The sequence below is a fragment of the Tympanuchus pallidicinctus genome, unplaced genomic scaffold (assembly GCF_026119805.1).
Source record: "Tympanuchus pallidicinctus isolate F22 unplaced genomic scaffold, pur_lepc_1.0 scaffold4, whole genome shotgun sequence".
Lineage (NCBI taxonomy): Eukaryota > Metazoa > Chordata > Aves > Galliformes > Phasianidae > Tympanuchus > Tympanuchus pallidicinctus.
In genome coordinates this window covers 4948803-4963667 of record NW_026294758.1, presented here as the reverse complement: position 1 = coordinate 4963667, position 14865 = coordinate 4948803, and the positions used below count along the sequence as shown (strand labels likewise).

Below are 14865 nucleotides of genomic sequence, written 5' to 3'. Positions count from 1 at the left end.
TAAATATAAACGCTCCCAGTCAAAGTTAGCTAAGAGTTGTAGCAGGAATGATTTGGTCAGCAAGTTTGTGCTTCTGAATATTCAGCACAGGAAGGAGACAGCTCATGGTGAGAAGGCAGCCAGGGCCAGGGCCACCGGGAGCCTTTCGTCATGTTCGCAAGGCTGACTGGAGCTGCAGCAGGGCACCCCTGCTCACCCCTCTCCTGTGTTGACGTTCTGCAGATGCTCCTTAGTACTTCTTGTTATTGTGACACATTTTCAAAGAAAATGAGGTCAGCTCTGATTGGCTTCCTTTTGCATGTTATTAAATGGTTCAAGATTTTTCTTCTTATCTGGAGAAGAAAAAAAGCTGTTTGTTTCACATAGAACACCAGAAGTACTTCTTGGATGCAGTTACTTTGCTGAGTAGAAAGGTTTTGCAGGCAGTTTGCTTACAGTGTACGAATCCATTTCTTTTTTTCTTTTCTTTTTTTCCCATAAAATTCCTGAGCAGAGAGCCTTGAAGGTCTCCCATTTAACCCATGCTGCCTCCATATGCTTTAGATGCACAACTATCTGCTATAAAGAACTGTAGAAATTTTACAAACTCATAGTCACTGTGGCCATCCCAAAGCAATCAGATGTAAGCACTATCACATGTTGCCCAGAAAGGTGGTGGATGCCACATCCCTGCAGACACTTGTGGTCAGGCTGGATCCAACCCTGTAGGTGTCCCTGTTCATAGCAGAGGAGCTAGACTAGGTGGCCTTAAAGTGTCCCTCCCAACTCAAACTGTTCTATGACTCAATGAGTCAGAACATGAGCAATGCTGAATCAAAACCTTTGAATGATCCTGCAGGCACTATTTCAGGTTTGGGCTGTAGGAGAAACACTTAGTGCTGGTAACTCTGGTATTTCAATAAAATGTAATGCCTGTGTGCCTGAGTTCAATCTATTGGACACATGCTTGGCCATGCCAGCAAGCACTACCTGTTTGCTTTTTGGATACCAATCTTTTTCATATTCTTCTTTCAGTCTCAGAATTTCCAGGCATGGAGCAGATTTTTTCATGGGTATGTTCTGCTCCTGACGTCCAGTGATGTGGCATGCATGCTTACACATCTGGGATTAGTGTTCACTTCAAAAAAAGACAGAGTTACCTCTTCCTTCCTCACTGGGCAGATAGGGGTTGGATTTGAAGGACCTTTATCTGGATAAAAGTGGCTGGGTACCAGATCGACTGTGCCATGGAAAGTTCTGCAGTATTCTGACACAATATAGTTTCTTTTTCATGAGCAGGTGGGAATGAATGAAATGAAAGAGAAGACCTTGTGCTATTTTTTTTCATCGTTTTATTTTTATCATGGCCAAAATCTGCAGTCTTTTGTGGGGACACTGAAGCAAGCAGTTTGCCAGAGGTTAGTGCAGTCACATGCCCAGAAACACATGGATTGAGCAACTTTCAGTTGGCATGACAGTGTTCTTTTTTTGTGGTTTCAAAAGCTATTTATACAGAAATTTTTAAGCCACAGTGACGCAGGATGTGGTGTTAACATAGTAGCTGAAAGGCAAGTGCTATTTTTGGATACTTCAAGGTGCCATGCTTTGCCTACCAGAGGTTAAATAGAGAGCAGGAGAGCACTGCTCCTGAAAAGCAGTGAGGACACAAGAATGAGACCAGAGCTTTGAACTCACATCATCAGTAAGTGCACAAATGTGAGGAAAGTCAGAGTACTCATCACTGATCCAACCCAGGAGGAGTATTAATGGCCCTCTTGGGGGATGAGGCTGGGACTGCCTCTTTCATTAGCTATTAGAGATGTGTGATGTCTTCTGAATTCTTCCCTTGCTTTGATTTTTGCCTGCCCCTGCTGACCTGACAACATAATGCAGAGCTGTGCAAAGCATCTCTTCCATAGTGGCTGTATTCCCGTTATTAACAGAGAAATGGCAGGCTGAAGATGGACGCTCTTTTTCAGTTTAAGACATGTTTTGGCAATGTCATTCTCAAAGCTGTGAGTTGAAATAAAGGCTAAATTTTATCAGGGTGGTGTTGTGTGTGAAGAAGAGTTTTAATTAATATCAATGAGGGCATGGACAAAGGAAGTTACAAAGAAGCTGCCTCTGGAATTCCGATATTTACCAGTAGCAGTGAAACATTTCCACTGTTTGCTGTATCTCCCATTTTAAGAATGGGAAATGCTGTCTTTTCTGCAGTAAAATTACAAGCCACAGGATAGCAGATATCCTTCTGATGGAAAAAAACTTACTGTACACTGTTGCAGTACTTCCTGCTTCTTGATAATACTTTCAATGAATCCTGAAACTGGATTCATTGCAGGTGATAAAACACTGATCTTCCTTCTCCCTGATACCTAGGACATAAGTTACAGTATAACATGATCTTGTCCAGATAGCAAACATTGGATGTTCAAAAGGAAACCAGAGTCATCCATGAGAGCCTCCCTTTAAATCATGTCTCAACTTCAGAGTAGAAATACAGGCCAAAAGCTGTGCTTTCTGCCCATGTTATCAGCCTCATCTGGACAGGTTTAAATGAGCACAGATAAAATTAAGTGCTGAAACCTGGAATCTGACCGTCTGATAAGCTGTCAGCATATAGTCACACAAGCAGAATTCAGGTAGTTAATCACTCGGTGGTTCCCTTGCGCAGAGCAATGCTCTTTCTGCTGTCCCACAGCTTTTCCCTCCATCTGTTTTATTGCTGCTATTTGTGGATGTGTCAGCTGCTGTCTGATAGCAGGGCAGTGTCCTTTCAGCATGGACACTCTCCCTGTACTGCCTTGGTGGCAGGCTGTTTGGGTGTTGAGATTCTATGATTCTATGATGCGGTAGTATCCCAAGGTTGCTGCTGCTCTCAGGCAGCGTCAAATTTTGTTAGCTTTCACACTGGGAGCAGGGGGTCTGTTTTTGACTGAACAAATCCAAAAGACTTAATTTTCTAGGAGGGCTTACTCCAGAATCTCTGGAGTCTTCTTAACCACTCCATTGTCCACATCACCCTGGAGCTGTGCCCTTACTTTTGCATGGCTGTCATGGTGGATTATGCTTCTAAACGCTGTGCTTTGAGTAACTGGACTGAACACAATTGCCTCAAGGGACATTTGCCACACCTTAACCAGCCAGCTGTCATCGGATCGGTTCAGTATGGCTCTATCGAAAGACAGCGCGCACGGATTTTTGGCAGTGGATTATATAATGCTGTCATTTCAAGTGTTTCTGCCCTTTTGTAGCACTTTGTCCTATTCACAGTCTGGTACTAGCATGGGAGAAGCAGTTTTTATTCCTATTAAGGAAACAGACAGAAGTTCATATGTCTCTTCTAATATAACTGGTTTCATCTTATGTAAGATCAAAGCAGGCCTTTGCACATTAAGTTGCATCCACCCATGCTTCATTTGGAAACTTGTGTTGCAACTGGAGCCCATCCAATCATAATACCAGAAGTGCTTAATGTCCTTAACAACAAAAGAAAATACAATTAAACAATCTCTTCTACCAATGTTGTTTGAAATCAACCAATCAAAGTGTATTGTCTAAGTGTAGCATTGTGACCATCGCTGGGAGAATACCAGAATGCAGTGAGCTGATGATTTCCAAAAGAAAAGTGGGGGATGCCTGTTTGTTTGTTTGTTTTCAACATCATTGTGAAATATTTTTCTCTGCTTAAAACTGCAGGTACAGGAGCAAAGTAACACTCCTGCTAAATATACCTTGCAGGCAAAGGCAGAACAGAGCCCAGCCTGTGAGCTGTCTGCATGTGCCAGCTGTCCTACCTGAGGTGGCCTCTGGCCATCAGCCTTCTCACTTGCCTTGCCACCATTCATGGCAGGTATGGGGCTTTTGGCATCTTCCACGGAGATATGGACGAACATGAGGTGTATTTTCCACAGCTGGTGTGGAAGAGCTTTGGGCTGCTTGTTGGTCACCTCTGCTTCAGGGTGCCTGGTGCCAGAGCTTAGATTCTGACTAGAGTAGCTGCTTTCTGTTGAGAAACCCTTATCAGGTCCCCATTTAAGGGACCTGAAAGACCCACCCAGGTCCTCTTGCCTTTGAGACCCATCTGGTGAATTCACCACCCCCAGTCTGGTGAACCATGTAATGACCATAAACAACCCATCAACCCATGACCTCGTGCCACTAAAGAGAAGGCAGAATTAGAGCTAGGTGGTGTAAGTAGGACAACTGATGTGGGCTGAAAGGTGGTTTCTTGTTCATAATTTTCTCCACAGCTCTGCTGTCTGCTTTTCTTTGTCCTGTGTCACCATTCCCAAGGGGCACCAGAGCTATTTGCACTGGGAGCCTGCTATCAGCAGGACTTCTCTGCTCCTGTTCCTACCAAGCTACTGCCACTGGCTTGGGACTGCATGAGCATTTCTGTCTCTAATAAAGCATTAAGTCTCTTGTAGAACACTGGAAGTTGAAAAAGACATTCATGTTTCCTCTGTGTGTCAGGTTTTTGGCAACAGTGAAACTCCACAGGGACTACTGTTTGTCTTTACACAGAGATAAATATTCAAATTGTTTTGGCAACAGCCAGGCCTTTATTCAGAGATTAGCTTCACATATCTTTATGAATTTAAAAATCAGTTGGGATCCTGACCATTGACACTTAATGACTTCCTGTTTTTGTCTAAAATGCATTTTTTATGGCTAAGTGGCTTAGTTTTGTCTTTTGTGAGTGAAAAAAAAGAGGACTGTCTCTCTTCTGTAGTCATTAGATCAGTGACAATATCCATGTTTTCTTAACAGCCTTTTGATTTGAGGGATCCAAATGGATATGGATAAGCTGCCTTACAATCAGACTTCTATTTTCAGAAAGCATCTTGAATATGCTTTCTTTGGAAAATGTCCTTTAAAACAAAAACATACATTTGAAATGAAGAGATACTCAAACAACTTTGGTTTGCACCCATCGTTTGAAAAACAGCCTTAGTCTCCTCCATTTGCATTAGATTTCTCCTTCAGAGATGTCAACCCAAGACTGTTTCCATGTGGCGAGATCAGCTGGCCAGAGACGAACAAACTCAATTCACAGCAGGCAAAGGATGACACTGTGTAAGTGCTAACCTGGGATGGAGTACAGTGAGTACCCACGAAGTGAGCCAGCGCTTTCTGACAGCTTGTTGCTGCCCACGTCTGTTTTTCTCTTCAGCTTGTTTTGCTTTGATGTTGGTCATCCTCAGGTTTTGCTGCCTGTTGTCATTTCGGACTTCAAAAGTTTCAGACACTGGCAAGGCTGACAAGGGCCTGGACACTCACACGGTATGTAAAACATCCGCAGCTGATACTAGGCTCTGTGGAAAGGCCATCCAGAGTCCAAGTGGGAAGCCTGTTGTTTCTTGGTCCTGATCGTAGAAACCTGCTCGGTGTTATCTCTGCTTATGAACCAAGTTGGTTCTGCTGTGAGCACCATGCTATGCAGGCTGGCAGAAGGAGGAAGACCGAAAAATGTCAGCCACCCAAAAAATAGAAAAAGGTAATGATGGTAGGGACCATAGATACAACCACACCAGCCAGTGGTGTTTTCTCTGCTTCCATGCTTCAAGGCAGTTAAGGATACTAGTGAGGGTGTTACATAGCATTTACTGTCAGCTTTTCATGAGTCTCTGTGTTGAGTCAGATGTATCTTCAGTGTACATTCAGTTGTGCAACAAATGTGGATGCAGAACAGTACCTGGTTTAAAAGTAGAGAGTTAAAGATTTCACAGAAGAATTTGTAAGGCAAAGTATTTAAATGATAAATTGTATTAGGTGGTGTGGTGATGTGAGCTTTGAAAGAGAACAGGGAAAGCAAAAAATAGCAGAAGAGTTTGTACGCCAAGAAAATTATCAATTGTGGTCAAAATTGTATGTGAGTTTAGGGAGAGTTTTTCATTTTATTTACTTTTTCTAAAAAGAAGGAAGCCTTGTCCCTGGAAAACAGAGCTCAGGGAGACTTCATCACAGTACTCCAGTATTTAAAGGGCAGCTATAAAGATAACAAAGGCTCTCTCTTCACAAGGAGCCACATGGAGAAGACAAAGGTGTAAGCTGGAACAGGAGAGGTTTGTCATGATACACAAAAGGTTTTTTTTACGGTGAGATCAGTCAGTCACCGAAACAGCCACCAAGGGGGCATTGCCTGGTCCTCATCACTGAAGGCTTTCAAGGTGCAACTGGACAGGGTGCTAGATAATTTCTGGGGGCTCCTTTTTGAAAGGTTGAACCTGATGGTCTTTTGAGGTCCATTCCTGTTTGGACTGTTCTGTTGCTCTGTGATCCTGTGATGAGGATGAAAGTGCTGAGCAGTCACAGATGAAACACTAGAGAGTAAGACCAAGAATGAGATGGTGCTGCTGTATACTGGAACTTTACTTTTTGTTGGCACATGCTTGGTGCTCTCAGCCCAGCCAGAGCAAAGGCAAAGACCCAAGGAATCTCTCATGTGAAGTTGTTACTCTGTCTAAGAAGCATAAGAGTTTCAAGAAGCAAGCTTCCAGGTTCCTCTGAGGGGGTGATTTGTTGACAAACATAGCCATGCCTTAAACACTGAATAAATTCTGTCACAGGAGTTCAAAGCTGAAGCAGACTTGTACTGTACTCCTCCTGGGAAGGAGAGGTGAGATTTGGAGTGGGACGTGGCTCCTGTGTTCCTCTGCAGTGCAGCCATTAATTTGTGCAAAGCCTAACCAAACACAGCAGCTCAGTATCCCAAAGCAGGAATCAGAAGGAGATTGGACTGTGAGTGTGCATCTGTCTGTGCGGAGGTAGGAAATCAGGGATGGATTCAGTGCCAGGAGAAACAGTTTATTATTTTAAAATTCCTTTGTCAGCCATGCATGCAGTGGATTGAAAAATTTGGCAAACCTGTCAATTCTCCATCTGAAATTCAGATACTGGAAAAAACGTTGGAGATTTGCTCCCTGTCCATAGGGATGTCAGAATTTTGCCTGCAAATTCAGTTATGCAGCTCATGGAAGACTAGAACAGGGAGCCCCAGGGATGGAGCAAGCACAGCATTGGGAAAGACAGGATTCTCCCCTATGCCTCTTAGCTGAGAATTTTCTCCCAGTTGCCTGAGTTTTCCTGCTCCAAATCCTCTTACAAGAAGTACATGCAAGATGCTTTTCCACAAAGATGCAGATTTTAATTAGCTTTCCTTTGTTTTCATTTCTCATTTTACACTACTGGCAATATTCCCCCTGCCCCTCACACACCGTCTGGTGTGAAACCTAAAGTTTCCACTGCATCAGAGTTTCTCAGCCAGGAAAACCAAGCAACGTTTTGCACTCAATTAGGAACACGGACTATGGTAAAAGAAGTGTGCTACTTCTTCATCCAGGGGAACTCCGTAAATACAGACACTTTAAATAAACAAAGGGTTTGGCCAGTACACATTTCAATAAGACATTTCTTGCTGACAGACTGCATGCTGCTGCCGGTCCTGCATGGGGTGTTTTGCAACGATGTTCTTTCATTGCCATCTTGACAGGGACCTGTGGAGTCAGTGGATGCAAGGACGTGACTCTCATATCTTGTTACGCAGATTTTTATGAATTTAGCATAGGATTATTTTACTTTTGTTAATCCAGTCCATTTGTGGTAGCTACATTTTATATTTTCACATAAGAATTCCATGGGTGGAAGTAATCCTTACCCAATGCTGTTTCCAACAACAACTACAAATAATGGCAACAAGTATGTTTTCATTCACCAAGAACTATAAGCTATATTGTAGTAATATTGTGGCAAGTCAAGGACAATGATGTCAGACTCAAACTAGAAGAATGACGCCTACACTCTGTATGCTTGCAGCATGATAAATGGTCTTTGCAGGTCCTTTGCATTTATAATAATTCAGCATTCATTTTGCATTTAATTCTGTAATATTTCTATCTAGAGGGAAACAATGCAGAGCTATAAATAAGCTGTGTTTCACACAGTACTTATCATGCCGTGCACACGAGGGTATGCAGTGTGATAAGGAGGTTTATTGATACAGCTTACAGATGGGGAGGGCACGAAGAAGTGCAGTTGTACTGCAGCTGATGAGGGAGCAGCTGTCCCCGCTGAGGGTGTGATTGTGTGGGGATGTGGAAAATGCCAGGCATTTCTGAAGCCCTTGATGGCTGAAGCTTTGTCAAGCAGAGGGCTCTCTGCTTCTGTGTTTGCTTTCAGTCAGCAAGGCAGCTGCAACGCCAACTTTCCTCTGCACCTTCACAGAGGTGGCAGATGCTGCACAGCGGGCAGGCCACCACTTGCCTGCAGCTTGTTTTGGATGCAGCGATTTGTTTTTCTTTCACTGTGCTTTCCACACCTTCCAGCTTCCTCTCCCAGCCACCCGCCAGCCCAGTCTGTGCTGCTGGATTCAGCACGGTGAGACCCTGCTCCCTGTTGGTGACCAGCGGTGATGCTCAATGTCCTCCTGGTCCTGCTGGAAGAGGTGGTGTGGCTGCCCACGTGCACTATGAGACCAGGGTTTGGAGAGCTCAGCCTCCCTTCTCGCTCCCAAAGATGGGCCCTTTCTGTATTTCTTTACCTCTGTCCATGTGAGAAAGCAGCAGAGCCTGGGTGCACACCCACAGGGGTGAAGGAGGGCTGGCAGGAGAGATGCACAGTGGTTAGGATGAAGAACAGGAGTGTTTGAAAAGAGGGACGTAGTGGTGAGGTCAAGAGCTTGAGGATGGCCTCCCTCTCCTTCCTTCTATCTCTGCTCATTGCTTTCTGCTTGAAATGGGCTTTTCCTTCTCTGTGAGAAGCAGCGGGTGTTCGATGGGCAGAGCAGTGGCTGCCAGGCTGTGAGCAGAGTGGTGTGACTTGCCAGGAGCAGAGGCACTCGTTTTATTTAGCTATTGTGAGCAAGAGGAAAATGAATGTTCATGGAACAAACACTGTCTTATGCCATCCAAGGTGAAAAGACAGAAAAGAAACCAACAGTGCTGCTTAGGAAATGCTTCATCTGCTGATGTGTGAAGTTGCAAGAGCAGCTACCCTGCCTTGTGTCTGGGAGTTGACCACGTGAGGGCCCTTGATCTCAGGGCTGGTTTGTGTCTTTGACCCACTGCTACCGTGGGGATATTGCTGTGGGGCACGTGGCCTTGCAAGGAGCATGGGGCCTGGAGCTGGGACAAGGTTGGTTTTGTTCTACCCCTCAGCTCACTGAAAAACAAAGAGAAGTTACTTAAGACAAGCTGGCAGTGTTTCTCCTTGCTCTTCAGCATCTTTACCACGATGTCCTGTCCTCCCTCAGGTTATGTTAGCTTCTCAGGAGAGGGGCTTGTACTTGCTTTGTTTCTTAACAAGTTTTTGCAAACTTGGGCACCCATTTAAGACAGTCTGCCCTGTAGGAAAACATATCATCCTGAATGGTCTGTTCTTGGCCATAAGCTAAACCAGGAGGCATGGCTGGCTGCTGTAACACAGAGGTGATATTGAGGTGCCTTGAGGTAATATTTCTGTGTTTTCGGATGTTGTTTTTATCATACCCTTTTCTCCTGCTTTATCTTGTGATGTCTGAAGCTTGTTGTGTTGGTCCTGCAGACCTTCCTGAGAGGACCAAGGACCTAGTATTTAGTGACAGGTTTAGCAGTGTTTATTGTCATGTAGGTTGTTTCCTTTACACTGATGTTTTGTTGGAGTTTCTTTTACCTTTTTCAAGTCACTCTTTTTGTATGATTTATTATTCTTGGTTTCATGTCTATTGAACACAATAGCTTTATGCTCTTACATTCACATTGTGATGTGTTGCCACACTTACACAGGAGTTTCCAAGCTTGCATCTACTATAGAAATACAATCTAGACAGCTGCACCTGAGAGGGGTTCAGGGCAGACCTGATGTAATTTCACTGCGGTCACTGGAAAGCTTTCAGTGGGCTTCTGCCACAGCACAGCAAGTGGCACAAAACTGCGCACAGGGAGTGGGATTTTCAGCTCTGAGTGTGATGTACCACATAGCAAATTCTATAGGATGAGATTTGACTGCTTTATTCTGTCTCATATTCTGCTGTAAAATGTGCTCCCCAGTTTATAGCAAGACTTTTCCTCTCATCTCTTTAAATGTTTTTAAAGATGCTGTGCCACTTCTTCTAGCTTCCTCAAGCTTTCCCACTTCTTAGGTAGCCATTCTTCCCTTAGCCTGACAGTCACCAATTCATAAGGTCCATCTTCCCAGGCCCCAGGGCTGAGCTCAGCCATGTACCACGGAGTGACCAGGCAACAGTGCTCCTCCGCCCCGTCTGCACTTCATTTGTGCATATTGGGCTCTCCTACTACTGTCTAGTGCAGGATGCTGACATATCCACACAGATGGCCAGATTTGATTCTTTGAATGCAGGAGATCTGCTTTGTATGTCATTGTAGTGTGGGTTTCACTGCATCTGTGTCATGTAGAGAAGGACCTGCAAGTTGCTTGAGCTGTCAGAATGCTCCTGAGCAGAAGAATACATCACACTTTGAATTACGATGAAAACTTTCAGTATATGGACAGCTGGAAGCTTTCAGAACTCATTGTCTTATTGAACATGATATTTTTAGGTCTTCATTGTTTGTGAAATCAGTGCACAGCTGATTTCAGAAAAGGAAAGAATTTAACCTCACTTTTAGCTTATAGCATTTTGCTTTGATAAGTACTCCAAGTAAGAGGTTGAAAAAATAAATGTCAAGCTTTTTCATTCCAGGGAAAGAATTCCACTTTTAACAGATGACCTAAATCTGAAGTAACTGGAGCCTGGCATTTTTACTTTCCTACTTCAAACATGCCCTCAACGTATGTGATGCTAACCAGTATTTTCCAGGATACTGACAGTGAAATAACAAGAGAGAAAACCCAAGTCATTGTTTTTGTCACCATTTGCAAGAATTTCACTTAATAAGAATTTCACTTAATAAGGAGTCATTAGCGTGGTGGGAAGTTGTGCAAGGAAAATCCCAGGGGCTAAAGAAAAACAAAACCCACTAGACTGAGTGGGGCTGGCTTCAATGGATTTGCTTCCCAGTACCAAGTGAAGCATCTGCTCGGAAGTGTGGAACTTGCTGTGCCTGCCCAAAGGTCCATCTTGGATGTTGTATGGAAGCTAGTTGGAAAGTCAGGGACTTACCTCTGAAGTATGAAGCCATGTATTTCTTCATAAACAGTGTACTTTATGAGACATAGCCCAGACACTGTGGAGACTCAGGGGTTCCAGAACTTCACCTGAGACCAGAATTCAGTCAAAGGTGTCAGGATTTTCTCATGGCCAGTGACTCCCTACTTCTTTTTCTTGCTACTGCTTGAAAGTAGCAAGTATACTTGAAAAGAATACTTGAAAGAATAAAGAAAAAATTGGTAGCAAAAAGAAAGGTTCTCTATATCATATTTAATTTCTAAACAAAACATTGGAAATAAAACAACTAAAAAAAGATCAATAAATTGTTGGAAAATTGGAAGCTTTCTGGTTGCAACTTTGAGCAGCCATAAGAGAACTTTCCTGTCAGCTCCACTGTTCCCACACTGGGCTTTCTGCTGCAGGCCAGGTGAGAATGCTGTCATCATCCTTTGCCCTTGACTGGAGATCCCATGACCTGTAGTGTTTCCATCTCTAATGTTATTCTCTCGAGGCAGTGTATAATGGAGAAAATACATGCTCAAGCTGGAACAAAGTCCACCACTGCCTCACTGGCCAGGAGTGTGAGTGCAACACACATCACTTCTGCAGTGAGTAGTTAAATTTGCAATATTTGCTCAGTTTCTGCAGAAACCAGCCCAGCAGAGCTGTTCCACAAGGGCAGCTTCTGAACCAACGTGGGTAATGTGTGCAAAAAGAGATGCCATTTTCTGCTCTTGGGGGAATAGATATGAGGAAGGAATAGAAGAATAAAGTCCTTGGACCAGGCTTCAAGTACTCTTTTCTAGGATTGCTGGAATCTAAAAGACATGCAGACAAAAGCTGTGAAGTGGATTCACGTCTCTCATGCCACCTCAGCGTGGGAGAATTTCAGCCCTCTTCTGTAGATTTACTGGCAGCCCCTAACAAAGTCATTTGGCAAAAGAAGTCAGGGCTTTGTATCAGCAGCTGGCAGCTCGCCTCCAGATACTTTCCCTGTGTGAGCATTGTTGGCCAGCAAAACGATAGGCATTGAGGGGCACTGTGCCACCACTGTTTGCAAGCTCAGTTTAGAGTTGCTTTCTGGTGTGTTGAAAGCCTGTCTGTGCTTCCTGGTTGGCATCCAGTGTCTGTAGCAGAGCACACTCTGAAAAGCTGTTTGGAAACCACTTTTCTGCTTGACCTGAGTGAGTCTGGTGCGTCCAAAGGGAAAGGTGTCACACTGCACCTTCTTGGTGGGCACAGCGAATCGATGGACTGAGATCGGCCATGACACCCACAGAGCACACTGCTGCCAAAAAGAAAGAGGTGGTGTGTTAGCACATACCACAGTGACACAGGAACCCACTGGGAACAGCACTGGCTGAGTAGTGTTGGGAAGCCCCCGTGGCAGCTCCTGCACTGAGCCCTGCACTGAGGCTGATGATAAACCTTCATTTCCCACCTCCACCAAGCATGTCAGCCTGGAGAATCTCAGAAGCACCATCTTTGCTCTGACATGATCCTTGTGCAAGGACTTCCCCACGGTGTTTGTGTTCAAAACATCCTTAAGCTTGGAATATGCACTGCCATTCACTCCTGGAAAAATTCAAATCATTCTGATTTCATTTCTGCATTGAACTCAGAAATGTTTGGGGTTTTGTCCCTGTCAGAGCTTTACAAAGTAGGGAAGGGTGGGGGAAGCATTTTAATCAGGGTAAGGCTCTTTGGCATTTACCCTATTGAAGCCTGAGGAGCCTCTGAATTTCTTCTGAATAGAGACCTAAGAAAAGAAGTAGATCTGTTGAAGGACGACATTTCAGTGCAAGAAGGATGTGTGCTTAGGACTTTCCATTACATAATGGGACTGATACGGATTAACATGACCCATGCTTTTTTTTTTCTTGAGAATTGCTGCCTACACCACTTTTTTCTCTGTTACTGCTGCTTCAGGCACAGCACTCACAAAATGGTTTTCTTTGTTACTAGCTAGAGAAGTAAATTACAGCATTGTTTCTGCTGATCAACAGATTGATTAGTCAGAGGCCTCTAGCTAAAGAAAAAGATGTTCCTCATCATCAGTGTTAAATGCAAGGGTACTTGCAGAGAACAAATGAGAGTAGAGAAGCACCTTGCTTATGTAATGTGCTGCTCATAACTTTTCGTGGGTCTCTGAAGGGCAGCCATCTCAGCAGGCCACTGAAGAATAGAAAATTAAATTTCACTGCTTCCATTTGGATGGCTGTAGAATCATGGAATGGCTGGGGTTGGAAGGGACCTCAAATGTCACCCAGTTCCAAGTCCCTGCAGCAGGCAGGGCTGCCAACTGCCAAATCCTCAGTGTGTGTGACCGGTCCTGTTGTGTTTTGTCTGCTCTTTCTCTTTCTAGGTGCTTTCATAATCTGCTGGACCCCAGGACTAGTCTTGCTTCTCCTTGATGTGTGCTGCCCACAGTGCAACGTCTTGGCCTACGAGAAGTTCTTCCTTCTCCTCGCAGAGTTCAACTCCGCCATGAACCCCATCATCTACTCCTACCGGGACAAGGAGATGAGCGCGACCTTCAAGCAGATCCTCTGCTGCCAGCGCAGCGAGAGCGCCAACGGCCCCACCGAAGGCTCCGACCGCTCGGCCTCCTCGCTCAACCACACCATCCTGGCCGGCGTCCACAGCAACGACCACTCGGTGGTGTAAAGGCCCCGCTGGCCCCCCCACCGACGGAGCTGCCGCAGGGAGGTAACCCACTCACAAGATCTTCTCAAACACTAATGGACCTCAAGCGCTTCTTTTCCAGGAGCCCAGTGCGGCGCTGTGCCTCTGCCTTCTGCTTGCGGAAGGTGGAAAAGCAGAGACCTTGCAGCAGAGCTGGCCCCTGGGGAGCCTCGCTGAGACTTCGTTGGCCCTTGCAGCGCCTTGGTGCCAATCTGAATAAACTGATTAATTAAGCTTATACCTGCTTCACTGCATTTACATGTAGCCACTTAGTCTTTTTAAAAAGGGAGTAAAGGGGATAAAAGTATGCCTTTCATTTAATAGACATGTAATATTTATCACCATCAGCATGCTTTTGATGAACATTTTCTGTGCAGGGAGTAAAACTGTGCTGTAGTCTTCGTATCCTTAGCCACACTGCCATAACTACAGTAAGAGCAAAAGTATTTTTTCTAATACAGGCAACGGGAAGATGATGGGAACTGACTCCTTACCTTCGTTACTGGTGTTAGAAAGCATGCATGTTCTGTGTGTATGCGCGTTGTTCTAATTATGGGGGGAAACAAGCGTTGTAAAGTCTGCAGGAAAGTAGAAAAGCGTAGACTGTATTCCAGTGTTTGTTTAGATTATGAAATAAACAGTACTCTAGTCACAAGGTATTTAATGTTCTTCTTTGAAGTGTGGTATGAAATGTGTAACGTGTGAGGGGTCCCAAGTTTTTCAGGGTCAAGTTCTTAAGGCAGGACACATCTCTAGGACTACAGTCATGTTGGTAAGCCTGAAAGAAAAAAGGATTTTTTTTTGCTGATTGAATGCTTTTCTTGCTTATGATGGAAGGGAGTGAGATTTTTGACATGAGAAAAAGCACACTGTTTAAGAAGATACTTGTAATGAGAAACGAAACAACTTCTGTGTCTTGCACTGAGAAATGTTTATGGGGCATCTTTTAGTTTACTTACCTTGCATTTTAAAAGCAGTGGGCTATTAGAAACCAAGGTACAATTATACTTTGTAAAGTCAAGACCAAATATTTAGTAGCCTATTGCAAATGACTGAACTTTTCTATTTATAATAGCCATACTTGCACATTGTTATGAAAAGCTAAGCTAACA

General features: G+C 44.2%; 1 protein-coding gene across 3 annotated transcripts in view; it reads left to right on the top strand.

The window, feature by feature from the left end:
• LPAR1 (lysophosphatidic acid receptor 1) overlaps positions 1–13851 on the top strand; it is a 64131-nt gene extending 50280 nt beyond the window's left edge. For all 3 annotated transcript variants that reach the window (XM_052700842.1, XM_052700843.1, XM_052700844.1), the window contains exon 4: positions 13434–13851. In XM_052700842.1, the coding sequence (XP_052556802.1) occupies positions 13434–13735 (302 nt within the window). In that variant the 3' untranslated portion in view covers positions 13736–13851. The remainder of the gene's footprint in view (positions 1–13433) is intronic.
• Positions 13852–14865: the final 1014 nt, after the last annotated feature.